This window comes from Eumetopias jubatus, unplaced genomic scaffold, assembly GCF_037043125.1.
Source record: "Eumetopias jubatus isolate StellerSeaLion01/CBP00866 unplaced genomic scaffold, mEumJub1_p1.0 scaffold_1, whole genome shotgun sequence".
Classification (NCBI taxonomy): Eukaryota; Metazoa; Chordata; class Mammalia; order Carnivora; family Otariidae; genus Eumetopias; species Eumetopias jubatus.
In genome coordinates, this window is record NW_028274807.1 from 66573807 (window position 1) to 66594368 (window position 20562).

Consider the following 20562-nt stretch of genomic DNA (forward strand, 5'->3'; position numbering starts at 1 on the left):
TCTGAGGTTAAAGATGCTAAAGCCTTTCTAACTTTCTTGATAACTGCCAACCTAGTTACACCATCAGAAAAGTAACCAATTCCATTGCCAGGCCCACATGGCGGGGCCCATCATACTCCTAGTCACAGAAACTTAAAAGAAAAGAAACTAGCTAGTTCCAGGAAGGAGGCTTGAAAATATTCAGGAAAATTAGGAGAAAAAAGCATGAGCTACAGGTCAAAGCAGCCAAGAGGTTAAAACTAGGATGATTTCCTTAGGCCAAAGTCAAGACTCAGGCCAGGAGACTTGGAAACAAAATGCGAGAGAGCTAGACAAGGTCTAGGCAACCATGAGTCAGGGACCCAGACCAAAGAACCTGATTAGTCAGGAGCACAGCTCAGGCAGGACATTTAAGCAATGCACATGTAACACTAATAAGACAGGAACTTAGTACTGATCCACTGGCCCCTTGTAAACTCCCTTGCTAGACTCAAAAATAGTGTCAGAGTATACACAGGTACAAAGGACTCAAACTAGAACAAGACGAAGGACTGCATTTCTGACAACCAGTATTGTGCTAAAAGTAGTAACAAGCCTGAAGAAGCCCATCTGCTTACATGAAAGAAACCTCAGTTTCAGCTTATAATCAGCTACATGGACCAGAAATCATGAAAACTTCACTGATCTGTCAAAGCCTGGACTGAATGCCAAAAAATTAACAAGCTCAGTCAAAAAACTGGGTCATGGGATGCCTGGGTGGCATAGCTGGTTAAGCCTCCTCCAGCTCTTGGTTTTGGCTTAGGTCATTAAGTCAGGGGCATGAGATCGAGCCCCGCATTGGGCTCTGCACTCAGCACAGAGTCTGCTTGGGATTCTCTTTCCCTCTCTCTCTGCCCCTCCTGCTCATGCTCTTTCTCTCAAATAAATAAAATAAATCTTAAAAAAAGAACAAAACAGGGTTACAACATGTCACTAGGACAGTCTTCATAACTGCTCTCAAATATTTAAAGGGAGGTCATGCAGAAATGGGTTTAGACTTATCCTATATACCTGCAGAGGGAAGATTAAGAAGCAGTAATCATATGTTACAGGGAGGCAGATTTTCACAACATATAAGAAAATCTCTGAATGATTATAACCATCCAAAAAGAAAATGCACAGTTACAGAAGATTCAAGTACTCCTCCTCCCCTGCCCCCTTAAGTAGTGGTTAAACAAAGGTAGAAACCACTGGTTGGGAGATACTGTAAGGAGGATTAATGTAACAAACACGGAGTCCCAAAGACTCAAAAAGGAAAGGAAAGCAACTACTAAGTATATCAGGGATATGTGAGCTCTTACACACATAATTTAATCCTAATCCCTAAAATTGAAAGTGTAAGAAGTCTTGACTCCATTTTACAAACTAAAAATCCGATTATTTCAGGGCAATTAATTTATAAGTTTACAAACCCACCATGTGGTGGATGGGATTTATTTCCCTAGAGCTATCTGCCTTTATAATCCACGTTTTCTCTATTCTTGAATGCTGCAGATATTAGAACCAACTTCTAACACAATTTCAGCGCCACCAACAAAATGCTACCTCTGAGATGGTTGTTTTTGAGGCTCTAGGTCTTAAACTGGTAAACTTCCTTTCAAAGGCCACTAATAGGTGACAACGGTTATATAGTTCCAGCAAGGAATGTGCTTTTTCTGCGTTAAGGACTCAGGGTAAGAACTGGGACTTTTAGACTGGCGTTTCTGCATATAAATAAAATATGTTCACTTAAGTAATGAGAATTTGACTATCAGTCACCATTTAATGTACAAACACTGAATCCAGAGTCAGAAGAGATAGGTTAAAGTTCCAGCTCTACCACTCACTAGCTTGTGACTTTGGGGATGTCAGTGAGTATCTCTGATCTCAGTTTCCTCATTCAGAAAAGGAAAAGGTAGAGCTGGATCATCTCAAAGAGTTCTCTTTCTGATTCCATAATCTTCATGACAAACTTGAAAATTAAAAAAAATTCAAGCTTCCTTACTTGGTTAAGTACTACTCATGGTCACTCTCTAGTTCTATACAGTATCAATCTAGAAAGTTACCTTTTATAACCTGCTAACTGGTTTCTAAAACTACTCCTTGCAATAGTCATCCTGGCAATTCTCTCTGGGCCCTAAAGGCTTAAGGGCAGAAATGAGGGCGGACCAAATTATGTGATAGGTCACTCCCAAGTACTCAGTGGTTTCTGAACTTTGCTCTCCACTAACAAGAGTCATTCTAGTCTTTGTTTGACTTAACATGCAAATAGTGAGTTTCAGGTTTCAGATACAACAGCCCTGCCCCACTGTTTCCTTTGTCAATACCTTCAAAAGTCTGTTAAAATACAAAATCCAAAAATAATTAGATTTTAACCTGCTTTATATAAATTATCTACAAGACTTAATAAACACTAAGTAAGATGACCATTACAGCATAAGATCACTGGCTGAGGAACCCACCACTGTCTGATGAATGGGCAGGTATGGAACACAGGACTGAAACAGTCATAATGAACTAAGAGAGCAGTGAAGATAGGGGATGAATCTCACACCCAGCAAGACAAGCTGCATCAGTGGGATGACTGAGCAAGTGCGCATACTCACCTTTAGGCAGTTATAAGAATAAAGGCTTGAGAGATGATAAGGTCCCCTTTTCAAAGTTTGGCTACATCTACTAAACAAAGGGCAGACTTCATGACTGTTTAGTAATGAAAAACAAAATTCCATCCCATACTGGATTTTCAGTCACCTGACATGCAAGGATCAGTAAGTCACCTATTGTGCCATCTTAAAACACAGACATGATTTTGATAATTGCTCAGTGGTCATGTAGGAAAAAGCCCCTCTTCTTAGGTAATGACCAACATATGTAAGGGGCAAAGGAACCATGTACCCAACATTCTTGCCAAATGGTTCAGGAAAAAAAAATGCCTACATGTGGTAGGAAGGGGAGGAAAACAGGGAAAGGTGGGAAGGAGGAGGGAGAAGGAGGAATGGAGAGAATGTACTGCAAAGCAGGTGGGGCAAAATGTAAACGATGGGTGAATATAGGTAAAGGGTAAACGTGAGTTCCCTGTACTATTCTTGCAACTTTTCTGTAAGTTTGAAATTATACCAAAATAAAAAGTTACTCTTTAAGCACCACCCCCAAAGGGAAGACAGCAATGCACTCCACATAATAAAATACCATACACGTTTCAACTGTTTTCTTGACATGTCACCATTAAGGGCTATAAAGAAACAGTTCTGTTCCATTTATCATACTCTGAGGTCCACACCCTATCTACATTATCTGACTTTGGGAAAATAAGGCTTCCTCTGACATAGCACTCAATGGACATTTACTGTTTTCTTAAAAGCGAAAACTGCAGGGATGGGAGATGAAGTGGAAACAAAAAAGTGTCCAAAAACAGCCAAAGACCCATAGCAACTTCTCTGCAGTAGAGAAATAAATTATAATGTGGTTCTAGTGTATGTGGTTATATTCAAATAGTACTATATTTTTATGGCTGAAGAGGGTAATATTCAGAATTATCTGTACTGCATTTCAGCAAATTTCTACAGATGAAACCAGAGGTAACTATTCTCAAAATGTAAATATATTTGAAAAAGTTTATTCTCAAGTCAAGCCTTTAAACATTGATACAGACATGATTCCCTAGATTTTCTGATGTGGTGTTAGGTCTATACTAATCCTTTTATCTTTACTAGTATAACATACAAATACATGGAAAGAAAATATGACTACATGCTTCTTTAAGTTAAAGCTGCTACACTGCATATATGCATGAAATGCACATTAACTTACCAACTAATATCTAAATGTAATAAAATAAAGCCCACTAAAAATGAAGTATTACTCTCCTGGTCATTTTTTTTTTAAAGTAATGACCATTTCTTACTCTAAAATTTTCATATTAAAAACTGCCTTTAGGGCACCTGGGTGGCTCAGATGGTTAAGCGTCTGCCTTCGGCTCAGGTCATGATCCCAGGGTCCTGGGATCGAGCCCTGCTCCTTGGGAGCCTGCTTCTCCCTCTGCCTCTCTCTCTCTCTGTCTCTCATGAATAAATAAATAAAATCTTTAAAAATAAATAAATTAATTAAAAAAAACTGCCTTTATAGAACCTTAAAAAAAAAACAAACCAACCCTGCCTTTATTAAATTTGGAAATCTTTGGTTCAGAAATGTAAATCTTATTCAACTTACCTTTGTCTGTTCTTTCCTAAGTTGCTTTAATAACGTTAAATCATCCAAATTCTTTTCTCTCTCTTCTCGGAGGTGTTTTACTACTGATGAGGTCTGAGCTATACAATTTTTTATGACTCTGTCTCTGCTGGCATGAGCCTCCTTCAACTAAAAGAACAAAGGCACAAAAGAGAAAAATCACACCAATTTTTTACATTTTAGTCTTTTTTAAAAATCCTATTTTTAGGTTATAGAAAGGTAATACTTTCTAAACAATTTTTAAAAACTGAATCTTTGGAAGTGAAGATTTTGCTGAGCCAGCTAAGTCACCTAAAAACAGATCAAAGGAAGCACTTCTCCTGGTGGAACATGGTCGGGTTGCCTTCTTCCTCAGTATGCTTCTGGGACTTCCCACTCCTCTCCCTGCATTTCCCACAAGCGGCTTTTCATTTCAGTCCCTTCTCCCTACATTTCTCTCCCCAGTTTTCCCCGTGTTGTGATCTTCTACCCTCCACCCAACACCGCCCCCACACCTCCAGGGCTACTACTGCTATTCTTCCTCTCTTTTTTGTCCTTTCGTGGTTTTCTCCAGACCCCTGTTGTCCCTAGGTACAAGAAATTGCAAATTAAATGACGTAGAGAAGCAATTCGTTACAATAAAAAACAAAGAATGCTACATTTACCTATGCAAGACAGAGCCCTTTCCAAGATTTTAAAGTTCAAGTATCAATACAGAAAAATTGTGTATAAGGTACAGACTACTGGTTCCACCAACTGTGTGAACTGACTGAAAGGACATCTGACAGGGCAATTCTTTACCAAACTTTCATCTTTATGTAACAAATCCAATACAACAATTTGCATCTATTTTCTTCCTTGATTCACAAAGTATGATGTTCATGACTCCCATGATCATAACCAAATTCTGATTATACCCCAATAATCTGGGGGAGAGGGAAAACAAAGTACTAAAATAATATGTAATTGCCATTATACGTAAGGGAGGATTAAAAAAGATGACTCACCTTCAACTAAAATTTAGGTGTTAACTTGCTCCAAGTAATCATGTTCTATCATTCCTTCTTCCCTCTGAAGAGAGAATATCTTAATGCTACGCTAGTGACAGTTATACTAGGGATAACTGTAACCATTATACATACATTTATATAAAATTTAGGACTAAACCATTCTATAAGCATTCTTCAGAAGTTACCTGAAACACATCACTTAAATGATCATCTCAGGACCCTGAAGTTAAGAATTACTGGTCTAATATGTACCAGGAAAAAAATAAACTTTTGCATTTCTAGAGTACAGTAATACTAAAAGTGCATTGGTTATAAATCATACCTATGTGAAAAGAAGGAAATTAAAATAGACATTAGCCCCACCTACTGTAAATTTCTCTAATATGCTAATTTTTTTCACTGTAATAGGATTCACAAGGACAGCCCAAGGTCTATATTTTATTGGCTAATATGCTGCTTCTGTTACTTGGTTCCTCCTTCAGGTATAATTTCAGAAAATGAAAGGAGCCATTAAGGGTAGGAAAAGTCCCAAAATAGAGTGAGAAGAACCATCATTAGAGTTAAGAAGCTCTCCCTGTTGTGAGAAATAATTAGTATTTCCAGGCTTCAGTTTCCTCTTTTGCAAAATTATGGATTATGAGTAAATCATCACTAACATCCTTTCTACCTCTAAAATTTAAGGGTAACTCGACTCAATACGCTGCTCAGATGTCAGATGCTACTTAATCACTTTGATATTTTGTCTAAACCCCCAACAATTGGTGAAATCGCATTAGCACCAACTAGGAGTCTGTCACAGTATTTTCATTTTTCTATCTGCATTTTAAAATCAAATTCAAATTGTGTACATTTTATATTTTCCATTCAGTCTCTCTCACCACAGAGTTTCCTCCCTTGGTTGGGGGATTTCATCCACTGTTCCCCTCTTTAACTTGGCCCCTTGCCTGTGATACACTTCTAGCTGAAGACCACCCTCCTACTCTCACCTGCATACTCTTCCTTCAGATTAGCCCCACTGTGAACCCACTCCCCTGTGGACAGAAATTACTGAGCAAATCATCTTTTACTCTGTATTATCAATTATTTTAGTCTAGCTTTCATGACAATCCTTCAACAAAATTCAGAATTAAGAGCCACTGGCAAGAGGAATATGCATGGACTTCTGTACACTTACGTCAAAGAAATGAGGACGCTTGAGAACTCTACTAAGACTGTGTGACATAAGTCTACCAGAGAAAAATACAGCATGAAATCAGACTTATTAGCTCATTAGTAATTCAGATGTTTCAGAAGTTGGGTCACATGAGAATTGTTTTTATATACAAAGTACTTGTCAAAGGAATGAAGATAAAATTCATCAAGAAACTTGGCAAGGTAAAAGGCAAGACCTTTGGTTAGAGGAGAAAATTCTTGAATGATAACCATTATCATAACCATACTTCCCTTGATTTGGGGTAAGCAATTCTGAAATGAAGGCATTTGGGATGGGGCAGGGAAATGATTCAAAACTAGTCTAACAGGGGTCTATCTAGGACTTCCCAGTTTTATTTTACTTTACCAAAAACTCTAAGAACTTCTTTTAGTCAAATTTTCACCTACTATATCTTTTAACCATTATTTTAAAACAATGCTTTTTGCCTTTAAGGGAAAAAATGCCAACAGTTTTCCTGATTATTATAGTTTTTTGGTGTTTTTCTTTCCAGAACAAAGGTGGATTCTAAATTAACTCTATACTAAATTCTAATTTCCCAAACATCATTTGCTTCAGAACCCTGACAATGACCCTTGGTTTAACTATCATTAAAAACAAAATAAAAATTACTAAGTTTTTGTCATGGCACTTTGTTTTAAATCTTCCCCTAGAACTTTTGACAAAAGGATGCAAGGGGAAACATATCATTTAAACATATATTCCAAAAATTCATTATATTAAAGAGATACCTTTAAGAATTACCCTAAATCAATCACTGGGACACCAATAATAGTTTTGCATTTGTAAAGCACTATTCCAAGTTTATGCATAGACTTTTTAAGGTTCAGCATTGATTTTTATGTTTATCTTGAGAATAAACAATAAACAATGTACAGCTAAAAAACTTCATAGATTCAAGGGAATACGCTCTAATAAGGGTATCTCACCGAAATTATTTTTATTACAAGTATACTTCTAAGATGTGGAATTTCTACAATTAGTGCTTCATAATAACTTGGCTAATCATCTGTTATGAAGAAGTATTATCATTAGAGAGTACAAACATTCCTTCCTCAGCTATAGAAGGAAGGGCTGGGGCGAAAGGAAGTCAAGGTAACCTTAAGCAACCTGGATGTTTCACAGAGTTCCACTCTTAACTGAGACAATGTTTAAGGGAACTCAGTGGGACTTCTTAGCATGGGCACTCTGCTGCAGGCTCGATCACTGGCAAAAAAACTGCTAGATAAACCATCCTTTCTCTGATGGTCATGTCACTGGAGCCCTTTAGGGTACAGACAGAGAAAAACCCAAACACATACATAAGAATATCCAAAACAGAAAGATCCTAAATATCCAAAACAAAAGGTTCTAGTATGCAAGATTATTCTGGTTCAACAAAGGGATAAGAAATAACAACAACAGTAACAGAAGCAGCAAACATTTACATGTAAGACATTTAGTACAGTAAGCACCTCATATTACCTCAGGCCTTTAACAACCCTATGAACTAGGTACTATTATGATATTGTTTTACAAATAAGGAAGCCGAGGCAAAAAGTTATGTAACATGTTCAAGGTTACCAGCTAGGAAGTAGCAGAGGTAGGATTTAATCTAGATATGGAATCCATGTTGTTAATCCCTACACTATAAATCTTCAAGTTAATAAAAAGATTGTAAAAGGAAACAACTGAATAGATTATAGAGATTATATGGGTAGCAAGATCATAAATTTCTAGTTCTTCAGACAGAGCTACCCGAAGAAATTAAGTGAACTGTCAAACAACCTCAAAATAAATTAGGGCTTGGGACTCTGACTCCCTACTTCCAGTACTGGATTCTACTCATTAAAGCCCACAACCTTGGAATTTTCAAGCCACAAGAATTACCTGACCACTCAATGAAATTACATACTTTCATATAAAAGCAGAATAAAAATTATCAGCAATTATTGCTTTGAATTTAATTGATATGAATAAGCTACCTAAAACTGACTTTTTTTTCATAACTGAGAAATAAAATCTAGGTTTTAAGTATTACTTGTGCTAAAGAAGCCAATGCCATTTGAACATTAGCTTCCAAGTTAATGAAAAGATGTAAGTAAATTATAAAAAAATACTTAGCTACATTATTACTATTTCCTTTGCCTTTGGAATTTATAGAGACAATAAAGGGAATCTTTAAGAGGCAATGAAAAAATATGTACTTGAGAAACCAAAGCCTCAGGAAAGGACAATTTATCTGTGGCTTTTCGCCCAACTGCCAAGTCTATTCCCCTTCCTGATGACTGAGGAAAGAAAAAAGATATAGAAAGCATGAAGCGTCTTAATTCTTCATCGTATTAGGTGTCTGGGTTCTTAGGATTGATTCATTCAAAGCCCTTGCTCTTGTTTCACTGTTTTACTCGACTGTTTCACTCTCTCCTTCATTCGCTCATGCATAAGGTTTCCTTAAGTTAAAGGCTACCCATGAGGGGGCTAAAAAAACTGCTCTCATTCCTTAGAATGATCTCTTCATAGACTTGTGCATAAGATCACACATTTTCTTTAGTTTGTAGCAACCAGATCAAAACTTGTACACACCCTCAGATGTAGGCAAGAAAACATGAAGATGTCATACTTTTATCCAGTTTAATTATATGTCAATTGGTTTTTTATTTTGCCTGCAAAGAAAGGCATAAAGGAAGCACAAAAGACTCAAAAGATTACACTTACAGACTCATAAAGTTGTTTACAGGTTTGGCTTGCATCAATTTTCCCTGCAAAGGAAGCTGTTGGAACCGTAGTGTTTAATTCATGTACTATTCTGTCATCAATCGTCCTCATCACCTTGAGTAATTCCTATATATGTTTAAAATAAAAGAATAATAACCTGAATGGAAAGTTAAGTGATAAAAAAGAAACATTTAAACAAACAAACAAAAAAACCCATAAAGCTCTTGGATATTTTACAACTTTGTAAGTTAGAAGTAGAGAAACCATGCTAATTTAGTGCAACCACAGGAAAATCTTTATTACAAGAATAGGAAGGTTATGTAATAGTAATTCTAAGAATGGGGACCAACCGACTCTGTTTCTTGGCTCAAATGTGACCATCTCAAGGGTCAAGATTGTTTTATTCACTTTTAAACCCCACCTGCTGACACAGCGCTTAGCAAACTGTGTGTGTGCTCATTCCATCCCCACATACAGCCAATAAAGGGTTCTCCTGAACTCGATTACTCAGATTGTCCCAAACAGTCCAGCATAACTGCTTGCTCTATTCCCTCTTTGCCTGTCATTCTAAAATGTGGTGCTAGACAGAAAAATTCTGTAAAGATATACAAGAAAACTCAGTAGTAGTTCACTTGTAAGAAATTAACCTATAATCTTTTAGTCTTTTTGTTTTTTTAGTTTTTTACTATGATTGTGTCTTATTTCTGTAACAAAAAAAAGTAAAACAAAGCATGCTGCTTGAGAAGGAATCAAATCTCTTCATGGCTTTCTTGTTCTTATAACAAATTAGTTTTACCTTTTCTTAGTGACCCTACGCACATTTCCCAAGGATCTCTTCCTCCTGAAAAGGCTCCAACTCTCAAAAAACCAACCAAAAGAAAAATAATACCAAAAGGGCAGAGGACTTAGAAAGACTCTGGTAAGTATACCTACCTAGGATAGTTCCTTCTCTCTACATTTTGATTAGGGTACTTCTTTTCACTTGTCACTAGAGAAAGGCTGGGCAACAGTTACACTCCATCTCCAGAAAACACAAACTCTAGAACTAGTTTCTAGGAATATAGCCTTTTCTTTTCTTTTTGTTTCTTAAACTCTCCTTTCTGCACCCTAGCCCAGCAAAACATAATGACTGAAAAATCATCAGGAAAACTGAAGTACATAATGCTAGAAATATACGTATTAAAAACCCCCAACAAGTTAACAGTCAATATTAAAGTGTGTTAAAAGCAACTTTGCTTGATCCTCTGCCTCGCCTCCTTCAACATACCAACCCATTCCTTTCCTTTGCCAAACTGAAATCCATGAGTGAAACCAACGTCTTTGTTTCTTCATCCATTTGTTAAAATAAAAACTTTTATTATGATTAAAGTATTACATAGTCATTTTAGGAAAATTAGTAAAACTTACAAATAAAAATCATCCAGTTAACCATTATTAATATTATAAAATGTACCTTTAGTTTTTTCTGTACATATCTATGAATATTTTTATAAACGAGGTCCTTTGTAACACTCTAAAGTCCTACTTTATGACATTATACCACGAGCATTTTGCCCTTGTTATAAAAGTGCTTTGAAGACATTTTTAATAGTTGGCAGAATCCTGTGGAGGTATCACAACCTGTAAGACCACTTCCCCAATAATGAACATTTAGGTGTTTCCAATTACAAAAACCACTTAAGCCATCCGGTCTAAATCTGCAGTTTAGATTCTGTTCCTATCAGTCTATTCATCTTTAATTAGTAATTTAATGGCCTTTTTAAGATCTCAATCTAGAAGTTAAACAGCTTATAGAAGGTTCATAATTTAGACTAATAAAACACAGGCAAATGTCAGGTCTAAAACCAACTGCACTATCTTACCCCCTCTTTCTGTATCTATTTTTGTTAATAGTAGCATTATTCTCTATAAACTGGAATTCTTAAGGGATAATCTCAACATATTCACTAAGCAACCACCACTTTAAATGTTTTTTGTACAATGGAGGATATATGTGTATATATGAGTGGCAAAATCCAAACAAATGGTGGCAGCACCATTTAGTGTCAAAAACCAGGTAAGTAAGAAATAGTAGCAGACGGGACCTTCCTTGCCAACTTTAGCACCTGCAACGTGACTATTCAAAAAGAAGAAGATGAAGAAGCAGCAGCAGCCTCCTTGAAAAATCTCTTTTCCCCGGGCGCCTGGGTGGCTCAGTTGGTTAAACGACTGCCTTCGGCTCAGGTCATGATCCTGGAGTCCCAGGATCGAGTCCCGCATCGGGCTCCCTGCTCGGCAGGGAGTCTGCTTCTCCCTCTGACCTTCCCCCCCCCATGTACTCTCTCTCTCTCATTTTCTCTCTCTCAAATAAATAAAATTTAAAAATAAAATAAAATAAAAATCTCTTTTCCCCTATCTAAACTGAAATGATCTTCTGAGACTGAGGATGATCTTCTGAGACTGAGGTTTAAGTTACACCTTTTAGATAAAGCTTTCCCTGGCTGAGAGTCCTCGGCAATCTTTCTTCTTTCAACATATGCAGCACTTAGAATATAGCACAATTCATTTACTAACTCACTCTTCATTCAATAAACATTTGGTAATGTCTAGTATGGGTCAGGCACCATTCTAAACACCAGGGCTACAGTGGTGAATAAAACAGAAAAGGTCCTTGCTCTCTGGGAGCGAAATTCTCATAGCGGGAGACAGACAATAAGCAAGTACCTCAATAAACAAGATAATTTTCGTACTGAATACTATGAAAAAGAAAACAAACAGGTAATGGGATAAAAAATGACAGTAGGGCTAAGAGGCTAGCACTTTAGATAGGGAGATCAAGAACGGCCTCTCTGAGGATGCAGCATTTTGAGCTGAGAACTAAATGATACGAATGAGCCAACTAAAAGAACACCTGGGGAAGTAAGTCAAAAATGATGAGGCAAGAACAAACTTCGGGGTATATGAAGAACTAAAAACAAGGCAAGTGGGCTGGGAGTGAATATGGGAGAAAGTGATGTTAGGTGAGGTCAGAGAGACTAGAAAATGAGGGACAAGAGACCGGGGAAACAATGAAGGATTCTGTTCTAAAGGAAACAGGGTTTTAGGCAAGGGAATGCTATAACATGATTAATTTTTTTAAAACATAACTTCGCCTGGGGCGCCTGGGTGGCTCAGTTGGTTAAGTGACTGCCTTCGGCTCGGGTCGTGTTCCCAGGGTCCTGGGATGGAGCCCCACATCTGGCTCCTTGCTCAGCGGGGGGCCTGCTTCTCCCTCTCCCTCTACCAGCTACTCTACCTGCTTGTGCTGTGTCAAAAAAAAAAAAAAAAAAAACAGAAGAAGAAGAAGATACTTCGCCTCTGTGTGGAGAATGGATTATAGAAAGGAGAATGGAAACAGGGTGACCATATAGCAGACTACTGCGGTGGTCTAGGCAAGAGATAAGGATAGTTTGAGAGGTAGCAGTAGGGTTAGGGAGAGGAAGCTGGATTCTGGATATATTTTGAAAACAGAGTGGATAGGACTTGCTGATGAACTGGTGGTGGGTAATGAGAAAAGAAAATAAGATGACTGTTAGCTTTGAGGCCTGAGCAACTGAATGGATGGTAGTGCCATTAACTGATGTTGGGGAGAGACTGGGGGAGGAAAAGATTCGGAAAGAATGAGATCAAGGTTCTGTTATGACGTATAGGATATCTGATGATATTTAGGATTATTGTTAATTGTATGTGATACTGGTATTGTGTTTTAAAATTACCATCTTTTAGAGATACAGACTGAAATATTTACAGAAAAAAAATAAGGTTTCTGGGGTGCGCTGCAAAATAATCTGGATAGAATGGGGTGAGTGGTAGAATATAAATGAAACAAGAGTGGCCATGAATTGATTGTTGAAGCTAAGGGTTGGGTACATAGTGATTCATGGTAGCAACTCTCCTTTTGGATAGGACTGAAATTTTGCACACAAAAAGGTTTTTGTCTCTTTTTTTTAAAAAGGTCCTGTTTTGGACATGTTAAGTTTAAGAAGCTTATTAAATATCTGAATAGACAAGTTGAATGGAAAGTTGAAAATACCAGTCTGACACTGAACCAGGCTAGAGTTATATTAACACAACGATATTAAAAGCCATGAGATGAGAAGAGATCACTGAGGGAAACTGTAGGGAATGGGGCGGGGGGCGGTTAAGAAAGAACTCAAGCAATTCAAGTACAGGAGAAAAACTAATATTGCACAAATCAGAAGAAAGGTTGCAAGGAGCGAATGGTCACCTGTGTTGAGTGTTACTAGGAAGTCAAAGAAAGATGTTTAGATTTAGCAGGATGGAAATCCTGGGTGATCTTAATAGGAGTCATTTGAATAGAATGTTTAATGGACTGAAAGTTAATGTGGCTTATGTACAGAGAGTAAGAGAAAACAGTATAAAATGAAGCCCACCATTATAGATCACATTGTTGATTTTAATCTTTTTCCTCAGAGAGTGGAGAACCAAAGAAGTGTTAAAGTATGGTGGGGTTACATGATCAAATTTGTACTCTGAAATGATAGCTTAGGTTAAAGTATTAAAATATGGAAAATGAATTAGATAGGAACAAGAGTAAATGCAAAAGGATCAGTTAGGAGATGAACACAGCAATTCAGGTAAAAGATTGCAAAGCTTGACATTCCATGGAATTTTTTATTTACTCTGAACTTTAACTAGTTTTGAGTTTGATCACTAGCTATATAGCCAAATTCCTCTCCATTAAAACAATGTGGACATAACTGTTAAGTTCCTTATATGGCAATGGGAATTTATCTGCATTAACTAGGTATTTTCACAGTCTTACCAATGGAAACTACAACTGTGGATTTTCAAATATATCAATTCTCAGAGTGCTAGAGAATCATCAATATATGATCTAGAGCTTGACTTTTAGTATGGCAGACACTAGCTATATGAGGTTATTTTAATTAAAATTAAATAAATTAAAATTTAGTTCCTCAGTTGCACGAGCCACATTTCAAGTGCTCAAGAGCCATTTGTTGCTGGTGGATGGCACAAATTCCCACCATCACAGTTCTACCGGACCATGCTCAATTCAAGAAGATATAATGACAATTTCTAAACTGATAAGGCACTTGTTCAGGGATTGCTGAGAACTATAGCTATTCTTAAATGTCACAGAAAAGATACTAAAAAAAAAAAAAATAAAGATAAAGGGGGAAAGGAGGGGTAAGATTCAGAAAGGAATTTCTTGCAAAACCACTAAGGGACAAGGAAAAGAACTATAAACCACCTCACTAGGTACACATTTCTTTACAGTATAAAAAGTGTCAGAGCTCTTAAGGCAACTCCAAAAGGGTCTAGAGAAAAGTCTGAATGGCCCTCACAGACTAAGAGCAAATGAAGGTTAACATAGACACCAAAGCGCTGCCATTAAATCATGTGTTCTTATTCATAACGAATTGCTGACTACCTATCTGATGCCTGGCTCCAATGGCATCCTCCCTCCCTTTCTCTCACAAATTCACTAAGAAAATATACAGAAGACACCCCTGAGCAGACATCATACACAATAAACCAGATTCTGATATATCATGAATCTCTAATTTTAGGTTGGCCCTTTAAAATTAGTCCAACACTTATCTTGGAATTGCATTTTATGTCTTATCTGTAATAGTGGAGTGAAAATCTCATCCTCTCAGAAGCCAATTTTGGTATTGAAGGAGTGCCCATATTTAGTAGGGAGGGATTCTCTACTGCCCCTATAATTACACTACACTCTACCCCTAAGGTTAATCCTCAGGTAAATTATTTTGGGCAGCTTCTAGGGTATACGGGGAGCGGTAAAAGGTCTATCACATGACAGTAAAATAAAAATGTACTCCAAAGAATGATCTGGAATTTATTAAAATTTCCCTCCTCACCCTTTGCCTAAAGGTACCCAGAAGTAGATTCCATTCACATGGTGCTCTTTTCAAACAGACCTTGTTCCTCAAACCGAATTTTTATAGCAATGCTCACACTGTGCTCCCCCCACACCAGAAATAGAGACTTGCCTGCAATTGCCAGTCTTCTGACACCTAGCACCCCCAGGCTCAGATAGCAGCTGGACATGTTGCAAAAGGAACCATGACTGATGCTAGAAAACAGTCTATTTCATCCGTATCTAATTACCAAAATCAGTTGTGTATAAACAAATAAATATTCCCAACAGAAATACCAAGACTTACACTTTCTGGGAAAGAACACTTAGTTGATTTTGTTCAGATGATATATGAAATGGGTCGGAGATAGGGTCAGGAAGAAGGGAATTCAGGGTGGCAACAGTGGAAAAAAAACAACACAGAAATGATAAAGAGCTTGATGTGTTTAGGGAAAAGTAAGCCTACGTGGCTGGACAGAGGAGTTCAAATGTGTGTTGGAGGTGGCAGTGGTTGAGGAGAGGGAAACATGAGTAAGGGAGAGTAAGAGATGTAACTAAGGAGAAGACTTTGGAACTGGGTTTTAAAAGGTCTTGTATGACATGTTAAGTAGTTTAGACCTAGTCACAAAAGGCTCAAATTAGATGCATGGTTCAGATTCCAAAATTCAGAAGGTAACAATATGAAGCCATAGTATTATGGAGATTAGATTGAAGGGGGCTATATTGGAGGAAGCAGTGACTGAAGATAAGGAGGGATATTGTAAAGGGTATGTACAAAGACTGTGGCAGTACTGATGAATGTTCCTAACTGACAGAAATGACTCCCTAATCTCACTTGGCATTCACGGCCTTTCATAATCTGGTTCCAATCTTTTGTGTAATCCCAGTGCGTCTCTGTGCAAATCCCGAATCCCAGCAATACTGATTGACTCTTTCCCCCAAATACATAAAATGTTCTGCCTACATACTCTTCCTTCTACCTAGAATTCCCCTGGTCCTGCCCACCTAAGGCCCAACTTAATTACCACCTCTTGATTTATTTCTCTCTCACCTGTTATAGCATTTTATTCATATTCTCAATATCTTCTACATATTTTGTATCCTTGCTTGCATTACATTCCTTATTTTATATTCTGTCCACTAAGTCTCCCCAAGTGCCTGGTACCTAACAAGTATCTGTTATGAACTGAACTGTGTCCCCCCGACACCAAATTCATATATTGAAGCCCTAAGCCCCAACATGACTGTATTTGGAGATAGAGCATATAGGGAGGTAATTAAGGTTAAATGAGGTCATAAGGGTGGAGCCCTAATCCTACAGAACTGGTGTCCTTATAAGAGGAATAGACACCAGACATCTCTCTCCCACTCTCTGGGCACAAAGAGGCCATATGAGAACACAGCAATGAGGCTGCAATATGCAAGCCAGGAAGAGACGGTGAACCAGAAACCAACTCTGACAGGACTTTGATCTTGGACTTTGAGCCTCTGGAACTGGAAAAAATGAATTTGTTGTTTAAACCACCCACTCTGTGGAATTTGTTATGGCAGCCCTAGCAGACTAATACAATATCCAATAAATTCTTGCTAAATGAGTTGTTCAAATGGAATCCTAGACACTCTATTTTAAACATTTCTTTTCTGGATTTTATTTCATTTTAGAAACAGTATATTTTCCAGGAGTGTTAAGTCCAACTTTTACAATGGAAAAATAAGAATTGCAAAAACTTAAAATACTTTCAAAACGCTTAAGCTTTAAAACATGCACATACTTGGCGAAAAATCAGGACAGTAGTTGTAAGAGGGGAGGAGGAGGGATATACGGGCAGGGATTAACTGGGAAGGGGCATGAGAACTTTTGGAGGTGACAGTATTATTCTCTACGTTGGTAGAGGTTTGTACTACAGGTATAGGTAAATGTCAAAAGAATGGTACGCTTAAGATTAGTGCATTTCACTGCATACAAATTTTACAGAATGAAAGTGAACAAATATTCAATTATAGCTAATGATATGAATAGTGACATGTTCAGGAGTGAATACGGATGTTTGCAACCTACTTTGAAATGCATCAAAAAAATAAAAAAGGGGGTGGCCCATGGTGGCTCAGTTGGTTAAGCATCTGCCTTGGGCTTGGGTTGTGATCCTAGGGTCCTAGGATCTAGTCCCGCATCAGGGGCCCTGCTCCATGGGGAGCCTGCTTCTCCCTCTGCCTCTACCTCTCTCTCTCATGAATAAAATCTTTAAAAATAATAAAATAAAATAAAATAAAAATAAGATAAAAAGGCAGGGGCGCCTCAGTGACTCAGTCAGCTAAGCCTCTGCCTATGGCTCAGGTCATGATCCCAGGGTCCTGGGACTGAGTCCCCCATCGGGCTCCCTGCTTAGCAGGGACTCTGCTTTTCCCTCTCCTCCTACCCCCTGCTCGTGGGCTCTCTCTCTTTCAAACAAATAAAATCTTTAAAAAAAAAAAAAAAGGTGAACTGATGACTATATTGAGAGATGGATATGTGTGTGATACAGTAAATACAGCAAATCACTGATTAGAGAATCTAGATATACATAAGTGTTCATTGTAAGAGTCTTTGACTTTTCTATAGCGTTTGAACATTTTCATAATAAAATTCTAAAGTACCTAAATCTTTATAATAAAAATACATGATTTCCTGTTTCTCTTCCACAGTATTCAGTGCACTGCTTTTCACATTTAGGGTACTTACATACAAAATGTAATGGTTTCATAGCTTTAAAAACATTAACTTTAATTGATAATCTATATGTCAGTTAACCACAGCTTATAATTTTACCCAATTCATCTAAACCTAAATGTTATACTAAATTTTTATGTTTTACAGCTCCTTCATTTATGTTCATGTGTGACTGACATAGTTAGGGCAAATGTTCTTATACTTATTTAGAATAAGGTTAAATGATATGCCAAGGCAGCTGTGGAAAACCAAATCTGACTTTTAACTCAAGGAATCCTCCATTATAAACCACACACTTGGAAAAGCCCTAGGAAAACTATCTATAAACTTTCCCCATTTCACTAATGAAACTCATTTTATGATCTTTTTATTTACATTTTTCTGTGAATGGAATGGTTCTACAAAGAGAGTTTAGCTTTTGCCCCCCTTACATCTTATGTGACTTCCAAAAGAAAAATACAAGTGTTTTTTAAGAACTGTTGGGTATTTTAACAGAGATTCTTTGAAATTTAGTTTTAGAGGGGCGCCTGGATGGCTCAGTTGGTTAAGTGTCCGACTCTTGATTTTGGCTCAGGTCATGATCTCAGGGTAGTGGGATCAAGCTCCCCCACTGGCCAAAGCTCGTGCTCAGCACGTACTGTGTCCCTCTCCCTCCGCCTCTCCCCCCACTTGCGCATGATCTCTCTCTCTCTCAAATAAATAAATAAATAAATAAAATCTTAAATTCAGTTTGAGATTCAAATAATTATAGAGATGGAAGCAGTTTTAAATGTTACCTAACATAATCTTATTTTACAGATTCAAAAGTTTATTCCTAAGTGTTAAGCAATTAGCTCAAGGTTCCAAAGCTGTTAAAGGCAGAAGCAGTATTAGAACCCAGATCATCTAACTCCCTAACCAGCGCTCATTCTAATAAACCTTAAAGCTATCACTGCTCAGTTATCTGAGCTCATTAACTCAAGTCATAGTACTAATGTGAAAGACCAAGGCCACAAATGGGCCTGTTAACCTTAAACATTCCGCATACTTATTTTCTAATGGTCTTTTCCCATCTTATTTAAGACTTTTACAAGTATCTGTATTTGTCAGGCACTTTGATCACATTTGAAGTCAGCTGCTGTTGTGCTGATCTAATCTGAGGAGCAGCTGAAGGGTGAAGAGGGTGCAAGTATGGTGGAAAGACCCCACATAAATTTCTCTGGCCAAATATTTGTCAAATAATTCAGTCTGTTGAGGTTATCTTCAAAAATACCACTCCCTACAAAATGGCTCATAGCACAAAACTTCCTACAAATAGGTCAGTGATACTTGAAATTATTTTTCATTATCTTTGATTAGACATACATTTATAAGGTCATGGTTTTTTAAATTCAAGTCTTTAGACAACACGTTTATGCCTACATTGGAACAGATAACTCTCATAGCAACTTAGTTAGAATCCAGACCCCTGTTCTTCAATTTATAGCCTGATATTAGCCCTAGACCTCTGGAATTTGAATATATAAAAGATACGACCTTTTTCTTAAATGTTCCATTTCCTCTAATTGTTAGGTAGGCAGAAGCACCACAGCAGGTACTAAAACCAATCGCCCCTCCCAGGTTCCAAACGTTCTGCCCCACCAAAATAGTAAAACTTACTAAGTTTTGTTTTGTTTTGTTTTATTAATCAAAAAAGTTCTCCTTCACTTTCCTCTCTCCCACGAATGCTCAACTTAAAGTAGGAAAGGGACCGCAGAAGCTAGGAACTGCGTTCAGGCGTTGGCTTAAAAGGTTGTTACAATCCCTACCACCCGGCCCAAGCTCGGTTTTACCACCTCGGAACCACCCGGAGTTTCCCCGGGAGGTTACTCAAGGTCTGGGCGCCGCAAAGAAAACCATGACCCCCACGGAGCTGCCTCGCTCTCTACGGCCAAGCCCGCGCCCCCATGACCTCCAATGGCTGGAAAAAGGAGCCTTGAACTGCCCGCTTTTTCTACAACTGGTCCGCACTCCCTCCCAGGCCAGAGCAGGGAACAGGGTACAGGGACAAAAGGAGGGACACTCCTGCCACATGAGGAAAACCCCATCACCTGGAACTCGGCGAACTCCTCACAGTTCACACCGCCACTGGGCGCCGCCATATTAGACAAACGCGAGGCCCCCGCCGCGAGCCAATCACCACGGAGCAAAGGTGTCCGCGTCGCCGCCTAACAAAATTTATTCCGAAGGCAATCAGCTAGGAACCTAAACTAAACTAAGCTTTGTCTTTGCCCTGGTCCTCAAATACACCCAAACCTGTAAACCTGCTATCCTTCTTTTAGCTTCTACCGTGTTAACACGGCCGGCCGGCCTAGGTGTATCGGAGAATATTAGAATTTGAAGGGATTGTTTTACTCCAGTCCCATTTTTTTTTCCTTTTACACAAAGGGAAACAGTTTGTTGGTCGCAGCAACCGGTAGTTCAAGTAGGAAATCTAGAGTAGAAGTGAGGTTTTTCTTAACCCTCCCACTTCATTATTTACCTCCCTTCCCTTGAGCAGAGGGGCCTTTGTTCGTTAAGAATTTGGGACTAAGAAACGTTTTTAAAAAAAGACTACTGACAGTGTGGGGAAAAGGTTAAATAAGGTGTTCAGGTGTGGAAATAAAATGTTTGGTTTTATAAAAATAGGCAAATCAAAGAAATAGGAAGCATACCTGTAAATTTCTCTGGAAGACTGAGAAATACTCTCAAAGGCAGTAAGACGTGGGGTCGATCAGTTACTAGGAGCCCAGTTGTGTGTTTTTGGTAAAGGGATATTGAAAATGCTGGAAAAACAGTACTGAAATACTGGTTTACCTAGGCAGTGTGATTTCAGGGTCTACACAAGTCACAAAAG

At 38.0% G+C, this 20562-nt stretch overlaps 1 protein-coding gene across 2 annotated transcripts in view; it reads right to left on the bottom strand.

Moving 5' to 3' along the window:
• MIX23 (mitochondrial matrix import factor 23) overlaps window positions 1–19846 on the bottom strand; it is a 38399-nt gene extending 18553 nt beyond the window's left edge. For both annotated transcript variants that reach the window (XR_015769396.1, XM_028110493.2), the window contains exons 1-3: window positions 19778–19846; window positions 9118–9243; window positions 4207–4353 (exon numbers count right to left, since the gene is read on the bottom strand). Coding sequence is in view for 1 of the 2 variants with exons in the window: in XM_028110493.2 (XP_027966294.1) it covers window positions 4207–4353; window positions 9118–9243; window positions 19778–19828 (324 nt within the window). In the remaining variant the exon portion in view is untranslated. The remainder of the gene's footprint in view (window positions 1–4206; window positions 4354–9117; window positions 9244–19777) is intronic.
• Between the last annotated feature and the right edge of the window lie 716 nt (window positions 19847–20562).